General features: G+C 48.3%; 1 protein-coding gene across 2 annotated transcripts in view; it reads left to right on the top strand.

Moving 5' to 3' along the window:
- Positions 1–1,627: 1,627 nt before the first annotated feature.
- Positions 1,628–21,682, top strand: part of SEC14L5 (SEC14 like lipid binding 5) — a 39,280-nt gene continuing 19,225 nt past the window's right edge. Inside the window, exons 1-5 of one of the 2 annotated variants that reach the window (XM_004175009.6) lie at positions 1,628–1,720; positions 5,354–5,459; positions 7,324–7,399; positions 21,278–21,427; positions 21,531–21,662. In XM_004175009.6, coding sequence (XP_004175057.3) covers positions 7,337–7,399; positions 21,278–21,427; positions 21,531–21,662 — 345 coding nt within the window. In that variant the 5' untranslated portion in view covers positions 1,628–1,720; positions 5,354–5,459; positions 7,324–7,336. Of the gene's footprint in view, positions 1,721–1,882; positions 1,992–5,353; positions 5,460–7,323; positions 7,400–21,277; positions 21,428–21,530; positions 21,663–21,682 lie in introns of those variants that run through there. The other variant, XM_030284586.4, reaches the window with a different exon arrangement.

Raw genomic sequence — 21,682 nt, forward strand, 5'->3', positions numbered from 1 at the left:
AATTCAGAATATTTATTTATAAATAAATACATTTTGGTTTCATTCTGAATATATATTTATAAAGTAGATGTTGCAGGCCTTGAGTAACTTTGTGGCTTTTGATGCCAAGTTGTGCTGCAAAGGTCTTTAGGAAAAGTGCTCTGGCTCCACAGGCTGCAGCCTTGGGAGCTCTGACATTTGATGGTCAATGGTTGTTTTTGAGCAGTGTCAGGCTGGTCTCCTTAGTCTGAGATAGCAGAACATTTCAGGAGATATTGCTGATCAGAAATAGCACTGCAGCTTCCTGAAATGTCTGCCCAGATAAGGGGACACTCCACAGCTGGAAGTGATAAGGAGGCAGGAAAAGACAAAGCAGTAAATGTGATGTTACTTCAACACCACCAGGCAAAGGGGCAGCTGGTCCTTAGGGAGAACCTGAAACGAGGTTCTGAAGGTGCAAAACATCCCCCAGCTGGTCTCTCACATCCCTCTCTTCCACCACTCCTGGTGCCACACGCCTCTCCTGCCCCAGGAGCAGCTGCTCAGCCACTCTGACACCCCAAAGTTGGGCAGCGCTGGCATCATTTCCTCCACAGAGGCACAGCCCCAGGGACTGTCCCTGAAAGGTGACAACTGCCCAGCACATGGCCTGACAAGCAGGGACCACTCATCCTGATCTGCAAAGTCCCCCAAAATTCACCAAACACTGCCCAGGTTTTCAGAGCTGGTGGGAGAAGGGGGAAGTTGAGAGGTGAGGATGCCTCCCAGTGTCCTTCTCAGCGTCACGTATCTAAGTGATCCCCTTGTACCTCAACAGAGTACAGTTTGGGGATTTTTGCTCAAGGAGTGGGTTCACAGGTGTGTAGTAAGTCACGTAATACATCAAACAATATAGTGCAGTGATAAAGGGCTGAGGTGAGCGGGTCCCTTTGCTCTGATCTACCCTGGGATGAGCAGAATTAAATTGTGTTCGGGAGCTGTGGCTCTGCCTCCTCCTGCCCTGACATAAGAAGGCTCCTCCTGCTCAAAGGTAGGAATCAAAGAAACACGGAACATCTTGAACTGAAAGGGTCCCTTCAAAGTCATCAGGTCCGACTCCTGGCTCTGCACAGGACACTCCAAGAATCCCACCCTGTGCCCAAGAGCATTGTCCAAGCACTCCTTGAGCTCTGGCAAGGCTGTTGCTGTGACCCCTCTGTGGGATGGGGTGAGCCCATCTCCACACACACCCCTTGTTATTCTCCTTTTCTGCCCACCTGGAGACGTGCCCGGGTCTGGAGTCCTCAGCACAGCAAGGACACGGATCTGCCAGGGCGAGTCCAGAGGAGACAGCAAGAATGGAGCAGCTCTGCTGTGGGGACAGCCCGAGAGAGCTGGGGGTGCTCATGTGGAGAAGGCTCCGCGGAGACTTTAAAGCCCTGAAGAGACTCCAGGAGAGCTGGAGAGGGACTTGGGACAGGGGATGGACTGACAGGCGCAGGGGGAGCGGCTCCGCACAGCCCGGGGGCAGGGCTGGAAAGGATCTCGGGCTCCCCTCACGGCCGGACCCGCCGCCCCTCACGAGATGGCGGCGGGGGGGCCGCACGTGCGGGGGGCGGGGCCTGCGGCGGCCCCGCAGCACAATGGACAGCGCCCTGGGGGCGGGGCCGCAGAGGGGCGGGGCCAGAGAGGGGCGGGGCCGCCGCCGCCGCGGGAGCCGCCGACAGCGGGATGGGACCGGCCGGGCTGCGCCGCGCCCGCGGTGAGGGGGAGCGGGACGGGCGGGAGGGGAGCCGGGATGCGGCTGCGGGAATGTGGGTGTGGGCAGCGCACTCCGGGGGTCCCTCGGGGCCGCCGTGTGAGGGGAGGGCGGGTGGGTGTGAGGCTTTTCCTGCCTCGTGTGCCCGGGCGCGTCGTGAGGCGGCGGAGCGGGGGCGGCGGTGGGTGTGGGGCGCCGGGAGCCGCTATCCTTCAGACACGGCAAGCCGAGAGGGAATTTTAGTCACAATCCAGTGGGATCACGGAAGGAGCCGGTGAGACCCGCACGGGGGGCTCGGGGTGGCGGGGGGTCCCTTCGAGTTAAGGACAAAACGCAGCGTTCTGAAGTTGGGTTTGTGCGGTGCGGGGTGAGGGCGGCGGACCCGGCTGGGCTGAGCCCCGGAGGCGGCTGCGAGTGGGACCCGGCCCCCGCCCGAGCAGCTCCCCGGGCTCGGGCTTCGACAGCTCCACCCTGAAACTCACCCCGAAGTATTTATCAGCTCAAAGGGTGACCCTGATCAGCGCTGTTAAATGCATTGATGGATTTAACAGGTTGCCCAGAGAAGCTGTTGCTGCTCCATCTCTGGAAGTGTCCAAGGCCAGGCTGGATGGGGTTTGCAGCAACCTGGGGTGGTGGGGCTAGAACTAGCCCTTGGCAGGGGCTAGAACAAGATGGGCTTTAAAGTCCCTTCCAAACCATTCTGTAAATTCATGTTTTCAAGTCAGCTTCTAGGTGAACCACGTATATTCTCTGGGTCACTTGGCTAAACTCCTCCAAGCAGTAGAATTGGTCTGTAGATGGTGAGAAGGTGCTTGTGTTGATGGCACCACTTATCTGGTGAGGCTGATGACATCCAGCCTCTGCTCAAGGAAAATACAGCTGCAGGTTTCAGTCAAGACAGACTGAAACAGTTTGCTGGTGCTTTTTTGTACTGTTGAGTGAGCTGCTGCCTGGCTCTACTGTTGATTTACATGTTAAACTGAACCATGGGGTCTTTGGCAGAAGAAGGATGTGAACTTGTTGAAGTGGGTCCAGAGGAGCCCATGGAGATGCTCCAAGAGCTGGAGCCCCTCTGCTCTGGGGCCAGGCTGGAAAGCTGCTCATCTGGAGAAGAGAAGGCTCCAGGGAGACCTCAGAGCTCCTTCCAGGTCCTAAAGGGGCTCCAGGAGAGCTGGAGAGAGACTGGGGACAAGGGATGGAGAGTGATGAGGCCCTTGCACAGGTTGCCCAGAGGAGCTGTGGCTGCTCCATCCCTGGAAATGTTCAGTCTGGGATAGTGGAACCTGTCCCTATCCAGTGCAGGGGGGGAAACAGGATAGGCTTTAAGGTCCCTTCCAACCCAGACCATTCCAGGATTCTGTGTTTAAATTGTGTTTGAGAATTGAACTATTTCTACGCTGGATGGATAAATGGATGTGGTATGACTTCCTGTGGAGTAGTAAGGTGAGGAATGAGGGGGTTTACTTCAGGAATGCTTATCTGCTGCTACAGGCTGGCAAATATCAGGGAATTAATGTATTGCTGTGCATAAAAGTTCCATGGTGATTCTTTGGTGAGAAAATTACCTTATGAGATGGATGCGTGGAAATATTGGACATGGAGCTTGTTGTGAAACACAAATGGAAGAGAAACAGCTCTAAGAGCAGAGTGAGTGCTGGACACTGTTCCGTTTCCTTCCTCCCCTCAGCCAAAAAGACTGTGTGGTCAGGAATGTATAAATGTTGTTATTTGGATGTTTGTGTTGCTTGTCTTTGGTTTTGATCCTGGCCAGGACTCCAGGTACCTCTGCCAGGTGTAGGAGCAGTGCCCAGGCTCCACCTCAGCACAGTGACCCGCACCTTCCATGCTGCTTCACTTGCTGCAGAGGTGTTTCTCAGGGGCAAGATTAAGCCCTGTCTGAGCAGATATCTGCTTCTAAAAAATGGCAAAGGTTTATTCGGGCACCATTCTGCCTTGAGCCTTCCTTATATCAAGCTTCAAGAGACTTGTTCTTTAGTTCTTAGGGGAAAAAGCTCAAATAAATATCCTACAGCTTGGTACTGTGTTGTTCTTCTGTGTGCAAAGCATGAATTACAGTATCTCCCTAAGTGAAAGGGGCACCAGGCAGAGGAAATGTCACACACCTTTCTCTCCACCTTTCTCTAGAAGGCAGGAGGAAAGAATGCAGCCCTGTGGAGTCCCGCTTTTCTAACTGCAAATATCAGCGTAGCTGGGTGCCACAGCTGGATTTCACGTGGTGTAGTGGTATTTGAGGAAGTCAAGAATCCTGCTATTTTCAGCAGTTCTTTGTCAAAAACAAAACAAAACAAAAACCTGCTCAGTTCTCTTCAAGATGAAAAGCAGCCACCACAGGTGGGAGAAGTTAATAAAGTCACTTGCTGCCAGTTCCACGTCCAACAGGCAGCTCCAGTGTGGAAGGAGCTGAGTGAGTTCTGTGCCTGGCTGAGAAGCAGGGGCAGGGGGTTTGATTTAGGGATTTCTGGGTATTTAATCTACACACTCAGTTTCTGATTTCTAACCATCTGGCTGTATTCTGTCAAGTAAGCTGCTCCTACAAATAGTAGAATGGAAGTCAAGCATATGGAAAATCCCTTAGGTGTGCAGTGAGTGATTCTGGATGAGAAGGAAACACACAGTTAATGTCACTGCCTGTCCCTTTGCTGTGTGTAGTGATGTGTGTTCCTCACGGGAGCCCTCGCAGGCCTGGCTCCTGTGCTGGGGGAGCTTTGCACACTGGGGGTGCACCACTGCTTCTTCAGAATCCATTTCTCTGGAGTGCTTCCAGAGTTACAGCAAGTGCCATCAGGGTCCATATCCCTCCTCTTCCCACCTCCTTCCCTGGAGCACCCAGCAGGTGGATCTCGAGTTTGTAATGAGCTCTCTCTGCTTGGTTCACAGAGGAATTGTTGTGTGTGCTGGAGCAAAAGGGATGCCCAGGGAGCTGGGGCTCTCAGGGCTCAGTGCTGTTGGCACAGTGTGTCACAGGATGCTCTGTGAAATGTGGTGGCTGCTGCTGTTTTCTGTGTTCAGCTGTGCAAGAATTGAAATAATTTAATATCTACTTGGGATGGTTGTTAGTAGCCAGATTTGTTGCTTCAGTGCATTGATGATTCCAGCCTCTGAGCTTTTATCAACTGCTCTGGGCTTGGCCAGCTGGTATAGACCCTTTTTCCTGGTGTTTCCCCAGGAATGCTCCAGGTGTGCCTCCACCTGTGGACTGGGGTTTCTAAATGGTCATGCTGCAGTTCAGTGGGTCACTGCTCTTCACCTGAGTTGTCTTCCCTAATATGTTTTTTTAGCCAGATGCAAATAGGAAGTTGAGCAGGGAGCCTGGGCCACTGCAGAGCTGGAAGGATGTTTGAGGAGCAGACATACTCTCTGATTGGGTGGTTTCTTTCTGGTGGTTGAACATACCTGTTTATAATTTGAGTGGAACACAAGACAAATTTTAAAACAAATCTGTCTTTGGTGCTAAAGCCCTGGGAAGATGCACATCTTGCAATATGGCTCAGATGCCCAATGGTAACACCTGTGACTCTGTCCTTATCAGTGCTAATCATCATCTTCAGCCAGATGTGCCAAGTAGCCACCTTCACTGCCTTTTCTGATGGGTTTTTTTTTTCCTTTTTTTCCCAGGACTTACAGCAGGAGTCCCTGTTGCTTTGAGAAGCACAATGACCATCTCACAGCTCTGTTTGGAGGAGAGGGCATAGAAGGTCTGCTGCCACTGTACTCTCCTGAGGTATGAAAGATTTCTAGGGCAGGTGTGAGTTATCAGCTGTCATTTTTTTACAGCTTCCTGTGGGTGTAATAGTCACTGGCTCTTTTCTCCAGCCTTCCAGCCTTGTTGGAGGAGCACAGAGGCAATAAACCTGTGACAGTCGAGTCCAGCAGCTGCCAGGAGCAGTGGGTCTATCCAGGCAGCACAATTAAGGCTGCTGAGCTACAGCTTGTGCCATCCCACTGTTCTGTGGCTGGTGCCTCTGTTTCTGATGCCTCTGTGGGTGATTCTAGACTGGTCTGTCTTGAGCCTTCCTGCAGTGGAGGTTTCTGTCCTTCTCCTGCAGAGGTGCAGGAATCCCTGGTGTAGGAGGTCAGGTCAGAATAAGCAAGATCCCAGTAAATGTGCTCGATGAGGCTTCTCCTGCTCTGTCTGTGCTCACGGGGAGGGTCCCTGCCCAGCCTAATCGTGTTACAGGTCGTGTTCCAAGGTGCCCTGTCCTGTGCCTCTTGGCTCGGGTGTCTGATACCTGATAGCAGCCTGGGCTTCCTGAGATGTGCTTGTGCTGCTCCTCCCGCTGCACTCTGGGCTGGATGCTCTGCTGGGAGGTTCTCTCTCCACTGACTGGCTTTTAGCACCAGTGGGACTGAGAGATCCAGCAAGCCCTGACCTTTGCTGCTTGGGTAATGTGATCCCCTGCAGAGGAATTGTCTGATCACTGGGCCCTATTTCTCCAAAAATCCCTCATTCTCAGGTATTCAAACTTTTCAAGTCCTTTCTCCCTCACCCTTGCATAGATTTTACAGTGTGATGGCATTTTGCAGCAATTTTTGAGGGAGAATCTATTGCCTATTCATGTTTCACCTCTGGTTTTGGGCTGAAAATGTCAGGGCTAAGTTGTCTGAGTGCTCTGACTGTTGAGTTCAGCGCTACACTGCGTCATGTTGCCGAGGGCTGTGTCTGCTCAGCGGTGGAATTTGAGTGGGGTGGAATGAGCACAGTGCCTCCAACCAGCCGTCCAGCCTTTTGTGTCCTGATGTTCGTGGATGGTATTGGCAGGAGCAGTACAAAGGAATTCCTGAAGGAATTGCAGAAAGCAGCCTAATAATGCTTTTTATAATGATTTGTGTACTTCCCTTGAGATGCTGGTTACTGATGCAGGTTTGAGAGTTAAAACCTGGGCAGGAGAGTCTGAGGGAGGAGTCCCGATGAGGACAGTGAGAGTGGCTGGGAGCAGGGAAATGCTGAGGACGGAATTGTTCCTGTTCCCTGCAGTTCTTGCCTCAGTTCAGCTGGAACAGTGGGCATCCAGGCAGTGGGATGTGATTGCCAGCTTAGCATCAAGCATGTTCTTTCAGCATGCTGCTTCCTTTTCCTTCCTTTCAGTGAGCTAAAACAACTGAATCCTACTTTGTGCACAAAAGCATTTAAAACACGGAGGCATGGAAAGCTGTGAGAGCTTTCAATGAGAAAGATTTTGCCCTAATTATTACAGATATAATGTAGGGAAGGGGGATAGGGGGAAGAATTGCTATGTAGGCTCTGTAAGGCTCCTAAGACAGGCTCCTTCTCCAGAGTACGATTCATTCTGGTTTTACATCTCTGTGCTGTGCTTTAATTATTGTGAGTTTTGTTGGAGGTCCAAGTTGAATTTATTGCAGCAGTGCTGGCAAGCAGCACAGGATACTGGCACACCTCTGGACTGGGACTGCAGAGATTTGCTTCTGTCTCTGCTATTTACTAGGCAAGATATTCTACTTAATAAATCTCCTCTCTATTTGTAAGAAAGAGCTACAACTTCTAGTAAGGTCTGTAAAAATCACCTAGAATGTATTTGCTGCTTGGCGTGGGGGATCTAAAATGTTCCAATTTCTCTCTATTACAGGTGTGTGGTAAAAATGGTGCAGAAATACCAGTCCCCAGTTCGAGTCTACAAATACCCTTTTGAGCTCGTCATGGCAGTGAGTAACACTCAGCACTTTCCCTGCTCCAGCTGCTGAGGGCCAGTGGGAGGTGGGAGCTGTGGGTTTGGGTGGATGTCTGTGACAGTCCTACTGCAGGAACAGAGCCTCAGTTCCCCTTCTCCAATTTCCCAAGAAAAACAAGAATCAGTATCTCAGCATTAAGAATGGCAGCTTAGTTGTTAGAAGGGGGAAAAAAAAACCAAACAAGAAAATCCAACCTTATGTAATTATTCTTGGACATGGAAGGAAAAAAACTGATATTGTTAGGCAGGGTCAGTTTGCAGCCAGACACATTCTTTGCTATATCACCAAATGCCACTCAGTTCAAAATCTGTCCAGATGTGATCCCAATCAACACTGTAGTATGGATGCATCAACAACTGGATTCTGGAAAATACTGAGCTTTTTTATTTGGTTAAAGGCTGGAAATCTTTGGAAAAAGTCTTCTGTATTGTTCTTCCCCATCCACTCTGTGATTGAACTGTCAGGAGACCTCTCAAAATCTTGTGATTTCCACAAGGGGCTTGAGGGATATCATTGAAGTTCATTCACTGGGAATGCAGGAGGTTGGTGTTGACCGTGGGAGTTGCTTTAGGCAGAGTTTCTTTGCAATATTCTGGACTTTGTCACAATTAGATGTGAGTTAAATACCTTTCTCAAAGGTTTGCAGCTGCATTTCAAGGGCAGCATTGGGTGTTGTTAGAGGAGCTTGCTTATGGAATCTTGAAAGGTTTTGTTTTGTAATCTGCTGGGCATTTCAGTCAGCTGAAGGGATCCCAGGCTTGGTGTTTGCCACTTTTAGCCTGCTGCTTCCTCCATTGCCTGTTCCCAGTTCCTTTAGTTTATGGGAACCCAGAAAGAAGATGGAAAGCTGCAGCTGTGGCAGACAGCTGATGTGATTCCCATGAATGGAAGGGAGAGCCTCTATTGAGTTCCTCTTGACAATGTGGCCTCTTCAAGATTTCTGAAAAATGCCTTAAGATTTTTTTATCCAAAACAGCCTCCAACCTTTTATTTTAACAGTTAAAAACTGGGGGCATCAGTTTGTTCCTCATTGTGAATAGGGGACCCCAAAGGTAGCAGCAGCTGAGAATGAGTGGTTGCTGTTCACTTTGCTCTCTGATCATCCACATGAACACTGCTTTTGCTGACAGTTGAGCTCCCTCCCAAATCTACCCCTATTTTCCCCAGTCTTAGCCAGATTTGCCATGTCTGTTCACAGCTAAACCACAGAACGTGCCACAGAATTGCCCTGACCAGTCTGGGGCTGATGATTGTGGCAGTGAAGCTTTCCTGGCTGTGATCTTTTCTCTCTCAGTGTATCCTGTGTGAGAATAAGACACTGGTACCTGTGATGAAGATCCTGGGAGCCTTTGTTCCCTGCACACCTCTCCACATTCCTGTTGTCTCTGTTAGCAGGATAAAGCTACCACCAGATGCTCCTCAGTCGATTGGCTGCCAGTTGAGGAGGGCTGCCTTGAGACAAATCCTTTATAAGCTTGTTAGCACATGCCTAAAGGCCAGAGGCTGGTAGGCTTAATTTTGAAGTGGTTTAATTTTATTTGCTTTCAGTTTTTCAGCATAACAGAGTTTAAAATTCCCTGAGAATTGAGGGCTGGGGTCATAAATATCATCCTTTAGTTATTCAGCAAATCTTAGCAAAGTTGTTAGTCCTCTTTCTCATGAGCAAGTTCCTTTTCCAGGGTCACCCTGCAGACTAGCTGTGGAGTAGAGAGCTGAATATAGACCCCTTAGCCCTCCCTTCCCCGTGAAAATCCTGTGTTCCCAGCAGGATCTGCTGTTGTAAAGCAGCATTTTAGTCTTGTGGTGGTCCGTGCAGGCTGAGCTGGATGCAGAGCTGGCTGCCACTGCTGCCACGTTCAGGCAGAGGCTCCGTTTGTGCGGAGGCAGCGCGGATCTCACGGATCTCGCAGAGCTGTCAGGTACCAGCTGTCAGTTGCTGGAAGTTTTGCAGGGAAGAGTGGGTGTACGGTGAAGCTGTTTTGCTCCTCAGCACGTGGCATTGCTGTTAATCTCCTTCACCATAAATCTGACAGCAGCTTCCTCAGCACTGCGATTCAGCTGCTTTCATCTTTTCTCCTCAAATGCTGTGTGAGAACCTTTGGATGCCGAGGTCTCAGGCTGTGGTAGGAAAGCAGAGGTCAAAGGGGTGACCCAAAGACATCCCCATGTTTTACAGATCTCTGGGCACCCTTCAGCCTGATACACTTGTGCTTAATTCCTTACTGGGGTAGGGTCATCCCTCACAACACAGCCTGAACAGAACACAGGAAGTAAGCTGGGAAAAGTATTTTCCCCTCAGAACCTCCAGTGTTTGGACTCTAGAAAGCAGTGGGTGTGCTTTGCTCACATAGGAGAATTTGAGAAATAGGGCAGTCACAGTCAGATTTGGCAAGCAATTCCTTGTTTCCGGGCTGGCTCACACAGGTCCACAGGTGGGCCCTTTGTGGAGCCCACCCTCAGGAACAGGAGTTCTCCTTGGACTTGTGCAGAGGCCATGTGTGTGCCTGAGGCTGTGCTCCAGGGATGAGCTGGGGCTTTTCTTGGTGATACCTTTGTTACCACGTGTCAGGGTAGTTGTCTCTGGATTTACACTCTGCTGTTTCCTAATGCTCCTGCAGCTTGGGTTGGAGCATTTGCAGGCAGGAGATCTGATGTGTATTCCAAGTCCTTGGAAGAACATTCCCCTTCTTGCTCTCTTTGCCAGTCCTATGCATCTGAGAAAGTAAAAAGGAGTCCGCTTAACAAGTCTTTTCTTGTCATTTGGGAGTTCTGAATTTTTTCTTTTTTCTTGTCCTTCCTTCTAAAACAGATTTAAGCAAAGGGTGTTTTTTCCGCACCTGTCTGAGGTCACTGTAGTCATTTCCACCTGCTTTGTTCCTAACTTGGATTCACATTAATGGATCAAAAGTATTATGCTCTTCAAACACATATTCAGTGCCTGACACCTTTATACCTTATACTTGAAAAGAATCTTGACTTCTGTTAGGCTTTGTTATCTTGTTATGTTTTTCCTTTCTATTTTATCTTTTTCATCTGTGTCCTCCTTTAAATGGAGCTGTTCCTCCAATGGATTGTCCATGCCTCTCTGGGCCTCATCTTGTCTTCCCTTCAATGAGATCAGTAGATTTGACATTGCATGGCTTCTAATTACAGCCAAGAAAATTCCCAAGTACAAACTTACTTTTAATTTTCTTTCTGTTGTAGTTGGAAAGCTAAAAGGGATTTTTAAAAAAATGTTATAATCAATGAAAAATCTAGAAGGAGAGGTACCTCTGCCAGATATGAGTGATGCAAATATTTGTGAGCCTTCTGTGATGTATTGGGGAGGAGAATTTGGTTTGGGTGAGCGAGTCCAACACACAGGAAACGGCCGAGAGAGAGACATACTGCATATTTAATGTTATTTGCAATGAATTATTAGGTTAGATGAGATAGCTGTGGCTGGAGGGTTTCAGCTTTGAATGTGGTAAGGAGTTGTGTTACTGTTATTTTTAGTAGTGCCTCAACCCTTCACACTCACAGTTGACACTGACCATTTTCACACATTTTAGGGAATTTATAGGATTAAGTCTCTAAAGCTACAGGTTGGGAATAACCCCCCAGAGACCTTACAGGGTATTCTGTATATGATGGATAATTTCAGTTGCTGCATTAGTGGTGCAGATGGGAAATCTCTGACAGCATTTGTCAGTGATTTGCTCCTCTTGCCACGGTGAACTTCATGTTCGGCTCTCACTGCTAAGAGCAGTTTATGGTTTTTGCTGCAAGACAGGGATCTTTCTGCACTACTATATAAAAATAAGTTATGATTTTGGTTAAAAAGAACAAAGATCAGGCATTGGGAGGCTTGCAGGAGCATCAGCTCCCATTGCCTGTGCAGTTGTATTTTGTGCTTGAGACAAAACCGCCGTGGAGCCCACATGTGCCTGATGTGATTCAGTGCTGCTTTCTGCTTGACCTCATTTCTTGGTGCTGCCCACGGCATGTGCTGACACATATCTGTGCAGCTGGGAGCCCGAGCTCTTGGACACACACATATGGGGAGCCTTGGTGTGTGCCTCTGTGCTGGCTGAGTGCTGCTCATCAGGCCAGGGCAATTCTGCTCCTGCAGCGAGAATTTGGGTGGGGGTGGCTCCTCTGGGGTGCCTGTGTGGTGTGGGGGTGTTTCTCATCTCCAGCATCACTCAGAGTCTCCGACAGACCTGTGGCAGCTCAGGAGCCCCCTGCCTGGCTCTGCACGTGAAAGCTGCAATGTCTGAGCTCCTGGCCTGCACTTCCAAGCAGCTCCCTGACTCTTCTGGTTTTAGTGGTGATTCAGTGTTCTTTAAATCACAGAACAGTTTGGGTTGAAGAGACCTTAAAACCCATCCCACCCCCTGCCATGGGCAGGGACACCTTCCACTGTCCCAGCTGCTCCAAGCCCCGTCCAACCTGGCCTTGGGCACTGCCAGGGATCCAGGGGCAGCCACAGCTGCTCTGGGCACCTGTGCCAGGGCTGCCCACCCTCACAGGGAACAGTTCCTGCCCAACATCCCATCTAACTGACCTGTGGCAGGGTGAAATCATTCCCCTTTGTCCTATTGCTCTGTGCCCTCATCTGAAGTCCATCTCCAGATTTGTAGCTCTCCAATGTTCTTTACATTTAGTTGATCTGCAGTTTTCTATTTCACAGGTAAGACGAAGTAGGAAGTTAACAGTGGATGTTCTGTTTCAGCTCAGTATAGTTTGAGTGTCAGAGGTTCTAACAAGCTGAGTGACAAGTTTAATTCAGGCTACAAATGCTGCAAGTTTAAATAAAGTCAGAACTTATTTCTCATGTAGTAAGCAGCAGAAATATTCCTTCTCCATCATCTCTACTCTCTCATGCTGCACACAGGGTCATACCCATGAAAAGCAAACATCCATGGTCCCAGTGTGAGATGTCTTTCCCTTGTGCCTCACTCTCAGGAGCAGTTCAGGGATTCTCACTGGATTTGGCAGAGGTCCTCACTGCTGTCCCTCAGCCTTCTCTGCATTGTTTGCTCACTGGCAAAGCTTTTGCCCCTTTCCAACAGCTGAGGACCTGGCCCAGGGTTACATGCAAGAGTCACCATCCAGGACAACTAAAATCCAAATGCATCACTCATTCCACAACCATCCTAACATTGTTTTGTGTCACGAGTGTTAGGAGGTTTGTAGATGCAGCCTAATTGAAAACAGCTCCTTCCTGTTTTGGCTGTCAGGCTTAGCTGGAGGAGAAGAAACTCTGAATGCTGGAGGTCAGGTCCTGACAGCCAGAACTGCTTTCCATACACTTTTTCAAACTTATTTTCCTTTTCAGCATCAACATGCATTGTGTTAAAGTTTTTAGATTTTAAGTAGCTTTATTTAATGACTTCTTCCTATTGCCTTTAGCAGATTGAATGTATAAAAAGACTGCTTAAATCCTGGTGTGCTGAGTGTGCTCTCCTCCCTAATGCTGTGGTGTCTTAAAGGGTTTGATTTTTCACTGGCTGATGAAGTGATGCTCCTGCAACAGAACCTCTGAGCCCCTTTTGCTACTTAACACCCAAACAGCTCGGGGTGTGCTGGGAACAGTTAAGTGCTGTGAGAGCTGTACAATGCACAAGCAGGCTGGTGTCTAGCAGGGGTCACATCAGCTCTGTGGGTTTGTTCAGAGTGACAGTTCAATGTGTGTGTTCACAGCCCAGCCAGGCCTCAAAGGCTGCTGCTGTCTTGCTTCCTAAGTGCTGCAGGTTGTTTGTCAGGTCACCTACAGTGCCATGGCACTGATGCAGCACAGAGGACACTTTGGGAGGTTCCTGGATGCCAGGTTGTAGTTACAGGCTGGAATAGCCCCATCTGGGGCTCCAGGTTATTGACACTATTATGGTATTTTCACAGCCTGGTTTTAAGTAAAGAAAAGTAGAATCTTAACTAAAATATTTGATGCTGGCTCATAGTCTCTGCTTTCAAGTGTGAGCTCTGGAGCCAGGAGAGGACTCGCTGCAGGGAACAGAGCAGTTCCTGGCAGCTGGAATCCTCAGGAGCAGCAGTGAAGGCACAGAGGGCTGTGTAGAGCAGCCAGGGCGGTTGGAGTGGAGCTCCCAGTGCAGTAGCTGCAGGGTTGCCAGGGGAGAGGATCCTGCTGCCCTCGCTGTGGGTGGCTGCAGGTGGCACAGGGAAGAGCCTTGCAGTGTGTCCAGTGCTGGGGAGCTCCTTTGCAGCTGCTGTGATGCAGGTAATGGCACAGCTTTTAGGTACTGCCTGAAATGGTATTGCTGGGTGGCAGGGCCCTGGAGATGGAGAGAGAATCAATGTAAAAGGGGAAAAATGCTTCAAAACAGGTGTTCTTTGGTGGTCAACCCATGCCACACGTGACATGAAATGTCTTGATAATAACCTAAGCAGGTAAGAAGTTAAGAAATCCCTGCAAAGCAGGATTTGCTTTGTTTGTTATTGATTGTTATAGGTATATGTTACAGATTTTTATTCATGTATGGGTTGTTGGGTATATAAAACTTGACAATTCCTCCTTGGATGTGCATGGTCTGCCTGCAGCCATGGGCTGTGCCAGGTATTTTAAAGAAGGCAGCTTCCCTCTTCCCTACTTTTTGCCATGTTTGGAAGGTGAATTTGCTGTGACTGCCAGAAGCTACTGGGTTAACATTTTATGCACTTAGAGATAATCTAGTGTTGACTCAAGACATGATGCTTCAGTGTGACTTGGAGGCTTGAAACTCTGCTGTCAAGATACACTAAAAATATCCCCTCATCTTCCTGCTGAGCAGCATTTGGCACCAGGAGCCTGGGAGTGATGCTCTGTGTGTCAGCTGGGCTGGCTCTGCACTGGGGCTCAGCCCCAGGCCCTGCCACCTCTTCCCTTGGCATGAAGCAGGTTGAGAGTGAGCAATAGCTGGGAAAGAGCTGACATTTCTCCTGGGACCGTGGTGTGGGATGTTTCCCCTCAAGTGAGCAGAAAGTGTTTGGTGAGTGCTGTTTGTCATACTGCTGGATGATGGAGGAGCTGCTGTCTGGGAGGCACTGATGGAAGAACTGTTGGCAACATCTGCACATATCCTCAGTGTGCTTTGTGGGGATGATAGAGGTCTGTGAGAGCTTTGCCACTGCTCAGACTCCATTTGCTGGGCAGGATGGTGCTGGCACCATGTGTGGACTGGAGAGGGTTTACACTAATTCCAATTATCTGTACAGGTTTACTCACCTTCTCCAGCTGCAGCATGGAGGTTATTTCCTTAAAGAATGGGCTGTGTCTCAAGCTTAATCTGGCTGGTGCAGGGATGGCTGAGCTCTGAAGGGAGCTCCAGTTCAGAGGCACAGCACAAGGAGACACCTCCAGCTCTGCTTGCAGTAGTGACCAAAAGACCCTTCTCTACTGAATGTGTAGGTGCAGAAAATGGATTATAAACTCTTCAGTAGGGACTAAAAGAAGTGGTAAAAATTAGAATCATAATTAATCCTTACATCTCAACCAGTATGGGCTTGTTTTGATTTTTAAGCACAGAGATCTTCCCAAGTCTGACCCTGAATCATGGCCACTTTGTATAAATTCTCACAGCAGCTTGTGGCAATGACAGAGTGTCCTTCCGTGTAGCCATTAGTTTGTGAGGCAGCCTGTTTGATTGTGGGGTGAATCATCAAGCAGTGAATGTGTGATGTGACACTTGACTGCTGTGTTTCGCTCTTTCAGGTGTTACTCACACCAGATCTCTGCTTCCTTGCCTTCCCATTTTGGCTTCTCTCTCTCCACACTGGGCTGTGACAAGCAGTGGTTCCTGGATAAGGTGGCACTTCCACAGTTTTTTGTAGAAGCCAAAGCCTTGTGGTGTTGGTGACCCCAACTGCTCCACACAGAGTTCCTTCTCCCAGCAGAGGAGGGAGAGCTGCAGCAGGACAGCTTGAATGGGATATTGTTCCTTTTCAGACGGGAGGTCAGGCACGTTGGTGGCTCCTGGGAGGGCTTTGTGCAGCTGTAGTGCAGGGCCTGGGGTTAGGAGGTTTGCTGTGGCCCTCAGTTGTGCCTGTATTGCAATAGATGCTGCTCCCTCAATTGTTTCTTTCACCAAAATCTGAAGGAATGAGGCAAATTATTGGCTGTAGTCCAGGCAGAGATAACACTGGGTCAATGTTTGTAGCCTGGGTGCTGTTGTCCCATGCACTTCTCATTGGCATTCTCATCTTTTTCCTCTGGCCAACAGAAATGTTTCTTTTTTTTCCCTCGGGCCCCAAACACTTTTGTTGTGCATACTCTGCACCTCCTTGAAATGGAATTCTCTTTTCCCTGAATCAGTGCCTTTCTGCACCCTAAATATGCATTTTGTTCCTCCCACATTGTTCCTTGTATATTTTATCTTACTTTGTGGCTAGTGGGAAGCTGGTATCTAATCTGTTCAAAGCACATGGATTATTGTGTCTGGTGTGTGCAGACTCTGTGGTTCCCTTCAGCACTGAGACCAAGCAGTGGGAGGACCTGCAGGATGAAATTCCTTTTTCCTAGAAGGCCTGAATCTGCAGAGGAATATTTATATATCATTAGAACTGCTTAAAAGTGGATGCTCCAAATGCATCCACTTCCTACTTAAAAGTGATGAAGTGTCTTCAACTTTCTTCTCATCATCTCTTTTCAAAGGGATGATAATCTGGGCATCTTCAGCTCAAAACCAGGTATTGTATCTCCTCCTCACTTCCCTTCTTCTGAACACAGGGGTTCCTTTTTCCGGGCACCCTGCACATGGCTGTAACATGACCTTGAGGAATCTCATTAATTAATACATATTTAAACATTATCTGATCATGAAAATTTGAAGTATTTTAGCCCAAGGATGAAGTCTTCTCCTTGTCATATATTCATGTAATATTGACTATAAATTCTGTCTACATCACGTGCATCACAATTAAGTTTCTTTGTGCTCCACACAGTGCAGTCCCCCCCCCCCCCCACACACACACAGACAGAGCTTTTGTACTCTTGGAGATCCCATCTCACAGAAGCTGCCTCTGGAAGAAACCACTCAGGACCCAGCAGGCTGCAGGGAGCTGCCTCGAGGGGTGCAGGGGCTTTGGCTGCTGAGGTGTTTTGTTTCCTGCAGTAATTCAGTGGTTACAGGTCCCTGTTGTTGTGCATTCCTGAGGTCTCTGTGGTGTAAATTGATTTCAAGGTCACTTCCTAGAAAACCCTGCCAAGGAGAAACAGGAGTAGCTGTTAGAAAGATCCTGCCTGCTGGCCATGTCCTGTGGCTCCTGTGAGAACAGCAGTGACACAGCTCCTAAAGTGGAGGGCAGAGCACTCTGGCACTGTCAGGATCTCTGACAGGCTGGAGCTGGGAATGTGCAGGGCTTGCACAGGGCCCTCCTCTGCAGGGGAAGGGGCTGAGCAGGTGGAGTAGGGGCAGTGTAAAAGAGGGTAATTTCCTCTTTTCTCTGTGGCTGTGAGGCTTTAGAATGTCACTTCAGGGCTTTGACACTTGTGGTTTTGTATAATTTGTTCTTGTTTGGCATCTATCTAGCTGACCTTTGGAGTACTGTCTTCTCACAGATGTGGGGTTTGTACTGGTTACTGAGAATTTGTACAGTTTGGAACACTTCCAAGCACGGCTTCTTGCATTGTTCTCAAGCTCTCTTCTCACAAGCTGATTTTCACTTTTCGGTGTTGGTCCATAATCCATTTGGGATGGATATTTACCAGAGCAGGTAACTCTGGTAAATACATTGGATGTATTTCCCAGGAGATCACAGGGCAAAAGCTTGGTCAGAGCACTCTGCTGGTTTCACAGTCAGCCATATCACTGTTAATGGTTGCTCCTTGTAATTTGTCAGCTTCAGTGGCATTAAGGGGTCTTTGTTGTGATGAAGAGGTCACTGTAACCAGTTAGAAATATCCTTATCCTAGTTTGGGCTCTTCAGTGTGAAAGGAAAATCTGACACTATTGAACCTTTGAGATCTTTGACTTTCCTGCATGTTTTAACTTTTCAGCTAGAAATCGTTTCACTTGTTTTTTGTTTTTTTTTTTTAATTTCTTCTTTGTTGAATTTTTTCATTCTGACGAACTGTATCTAAATGCTTATATTTTTTTTTTACTTTTAGATGCACCCAAAAACAATTGGTTATAGTTCTAAGCAAAAGATCTTGATGAGTTCAAACAGATTCTGGGTTCCTCTGTCTTCACTCAGCCCTCTCATGAAATTTAATGTGTAATTTCAGTTTCAGGACTGCAGAGATTTAAATTACTCTTTGAACTGTTGGTCACAGTCTACTACAATAAAAACACTGATTTTTGCAACAATTCTTTGGCCAGAAATCTGGGAAAAACCAACTTTATTTAGGGGAGGACACTGGTGGGCCTGAGCCAGCACCCCTTGTGGAGTGGTTGGTTTGGGTATGAGGTGTTAATCCCAGTGGGGTTTACAGGAAGGGAGGGAGTGGCTTCATGGCACCATTAATTTTATTATATATATATATATTTGATATATATCTGATTCTGTTAGAAACTTTAGTCATCCCAGTGTCAGTTTAAAATGCAGACCCACAGTTTAACACACAGTGCTAGCACAACACTGCTAGGAACACTTGTTCCTTCTGGGAAAGGAGAAGCACAGAAGGGAGAGACAAATCCTAGTTCCTGTATGTTGCTCAGTGCACAGTTCCTGCAGGAAGGAGCTGAAAGAGCAAGTGCAGGCAGCCAAAGCATTAAAACAATAAATACTAAATACTCTGTGCCTTTCATTTCTCTGGGATGTTCTGTTGTCCACCTTGGACTCTGCAGAATCCCAGAGGAGGATACATAACAGCCTTGTGATGGCTTGAAAAAAATTAAGTATTTCTCTGTCTTTATAACCTCCCTCAGTTTCCCTGTTGCAGCAATGGGCTGTTGCATAGAGAGGGTGATTTTGGTAAGAGGATTCTGCTGGGTGCAGAAATGGGCTGCTCTCCTGCTCACTCAGTCTGCAGGGATGGAAAGTCTGGGTGCTCTGGGAACAGCTTTGCCGTCTGTGTCTGCAGCGTGGGGCTTCAGCTGTCCTTCATGTGATCTCAGGCATCTTCCCTGCTGTATTTTTAGAGCTGTTGTGCAAAGAAGATTAGCAAAGGACTTAATATCGATGTGGATATGGATTCTTTCTCAAATATGGCAGTGTTCCCCCTATTTAGGCAATGTGTTTGGGCTGGTGTTGCAGTTATATCACCAGGCTGTGCACTGCCATGTGCCTCTGCCCTGCCTCTCTTCCTGCTCCAGATGTTGTTTAGCTGACTGAAAAAGTGGCTGCTCTCTTAGTCCTGGTCTTAGGACTAATGACAGTTTATTAGGGAGCCTGTTTCCAGCTGGATCAAGTCTATACTTCATGGAGAAAGAAGCAGCTGGGAGTTGAGATCCTGTGGTTTACCTTCAGATGGGAGCCACAGGCACCTGGATTCAGTGGTGGTTTCAGACTGGCTCTTGTGGTCTCTCCATGGTGAGGGGGCACTTACAGGTGAAGCTGTTCAAGTGAGGCCTTTTGGAGGGCTCTGGTCCCACTAGAACAGCTCTTGTTTGTCTGGAAACTCCCTCAAATATTCTTGGCACAGCTGCACCCCTGAAGGAGCAGAATCACAGAATAATTTGGGTGGGAAGAGACCCTAAAAGCTCATCCAGTCCCACCCCTTTGCCATGGGCAGGGGCACATTTTGCTGTCCCAGGTTGCTCCAAGCCCTGTCCAGCCTGACATTTCCTTGGACATTTCCAGGGATCCAGGCGCAGCCACAGCTTCTCTGGGCACCCTGTGCCAGGCCCTCAACACCCTCACAAGGAAGAATTTCTTCCTAACATCTGAATTAAGTGTGTCCTCTTTTAGTTTAAGGCCCTTTCCCATTGTCTATCAAGCTGTCCACCCTTGTGGAGTTAATTGGGGCAGCTTCTCTCAGGGAAGGGCTTTCAGTGACACTTCTTTGCAAGTGTGTTAAGGGCATGTGTATGGAGAGACATGGGACAAACTGCTCAAAACCAGTTGCTAAATATTCTGGTACCCCAGAGGTCTCTGAAGGTGTTCTCAGCATGCACTGCCCAACCACTCAGGACTCAGTAACTTAGAATGGGTGGCCTGAAGAGATACCTTGTGTATGTGCTGGAACAGAAGAGACCAGCAAGGTGAAGGCTTTGGCCTCAGGATAGCCCTGGGCGGTGGTTTGGAGTCTGGAGGGTGGGAGAGGCAGGTGGAAGCACTAATAGGAAGTGTTGACTCTGCCTGAGCAGATGAATGGGCTGGCAAGTGCAGAGAGGAGAGCTGAGGTGTGCAGCCCTCCTTCCAGGTGGTCCTGGAGCAGAGGGCACCAGGAGAGGAGGGCCTGGAGTGTCCTGTGGCAATGCCTGACACAGATCCATGAACTTCCATCCTAACAAATTAAGCTGCTTAAAGCAGTGAGTGTGCTTCTCTTGGCTGGAGCCAGGTGGATCTGCGTTGGAAACAGCCACTTACCATGGGAATTTTGCATTTATCTAAACTGGTTTTGTTATTCCTGTGATGAGGAATGAAAAGAACAGGTAGAAGGACATGATAAAGGTTCTCTGAGAAGTGTGGCAAAGCAAGCAGGATATTGCTGAGGGACTGGGAGAGCAGGGTTTCAAACCTGCGTGCTCTGTTCTGGCCAGGACTCCAGCTGGCAGCTGCCTGCACTTCCCTTCTGATACTGGAGCAACACGATAATCTGAAATAGCTCCTTTCCCATCCAGAGGTCCGGGAGCAGGAGATATGGAATGTGTCCTTAAGTGCCTGGGCTATTTTGGGAGCAGGGACATGAATCTGTGCAGGGGCATCCAGGCTTTGCATGGCTGTGCTAACGGGGAGCTGACAGCACAGCCCAGCTCCAGCATCAGCACATCAATGTTTGCTTTTGGGGCAGAGAACTCATGAACATTTTTGGTTTTCTGTGCTGTATAAAATGGTGGTGTCTTCTGGAAGATGGGAAGATGACAGCAGTTCCTAGAGGAATTGCCTTGGAATGATGGCAGAAACATCTTACGATGGAAATCTGAGCTCTGAGAGTCCAGTGGAAGGAGAGCACAGGTTCTCCTCCTGGAACAGCTGCACTGGAATTCTGGGCAGCTTGTGCAGCGAGCACATATTTGCAACAGCAGCACAACATGCAAGAGGTTTTTCAGAAATCCAAGGAAAACATTCCATCCTGCAAACATCTTAGAATATAGTAAGAGATGAAGTTAGGGAAGGAGCAGGAGCAGTAGGTACTGTTCATGCAAGTGAGCTTCACTGCAAGTGCCAGGGAAGACTGGATTTCTGCTAGAGCTGCTAAAGAAGCTTTGCAGAAAGGGCTTTTCAGAGGGATGTGCTAATAGAACACAGAAGATTTCAGAGCCAGGACAGAGCTGTTTTAGAAATGGATAAATTGAGGCAAAGTGAGTAGCCAATAATTGGTGGTCTTATTTTTGATAGTTTAGGGCAACAAGAACTGTTTGGCACATCACATTTTAAGGCTTCATACAGACAGTATTGACCCAGAAATTATAATATTCAAGTCTTTAGCCAACAGAAATCAGCAGAGCTCTGTTTGCTTTTGCTAGTTAGGAGCTTCCTGATGTTGAAGTGATGATTCCCTTCTTAGTATTCTTCAACAACAGAATTCTGTTTCTACTTCACGTGTGAAGGAAAAGTTATGTTAGGACATGCTTGGCTGGTGACTGATATGGTGCTGTCCCTGCTTTTACCTACTCTGCTTGAACTTAATCTCTGAGAAAACTGGGGCCAACTCCAGGGTTCAGGGGCCTCAGGTTTTGTTCGACTTTCACTGTAAGGGAATGAATTAATTCAGAAAGAGTTAAAATTGATTTACCCAGAAGCTGAAGTTTACTTTAATTTCACTTCTAGGCCTATGAGAAACGCTTTCCTACATGCCCAGAGATCCCAGTCTTCCTGGGGAGTGAAATCCTGCACGAATCCAAGAGTGAGGACGGAGCCATCCATGTCATTGAGCGAAGCTGCAAGCTGAATGTGGATGCTCCCAGGCTGCTGAAGAAGGCAGGTGGAACCTTGGGAGCAGAGAAGCCTGCATTCTCTTTGCTGGCTCAGATAGACAAAGGCTCCTAATACTCTTGTCTCTCTGTTTCCCCCTCCTCTTCAGATTGCAGGGGTAGAGTATGTCTTCTTCATCCAGAAGAACACAGTGAACTGGCGAGAGAGAACGCTCCGCATCGAAGCCCACAACGAGACCTTTGCCAACCGGGTGGTGGTCAGGGAGACCTGCAGCTACTCAGTGAGAGCCCTGCTGGGGCT

This window comes from Taeniopygia guttata, chromosome 14 (genome assembly GCF_048771995.1).
Source record: "Taeniopygia guttata chromosome 14, bTaeGut7.mat, whole genome shotgun sequence".
In the NCBI taxonomy this organism is placed as follows: Eukaryota; Metazoa; Chordata; class Aves; order Passeriformes; family Estrildidae; genus Taeniopygia; species Taeniopygia guttata.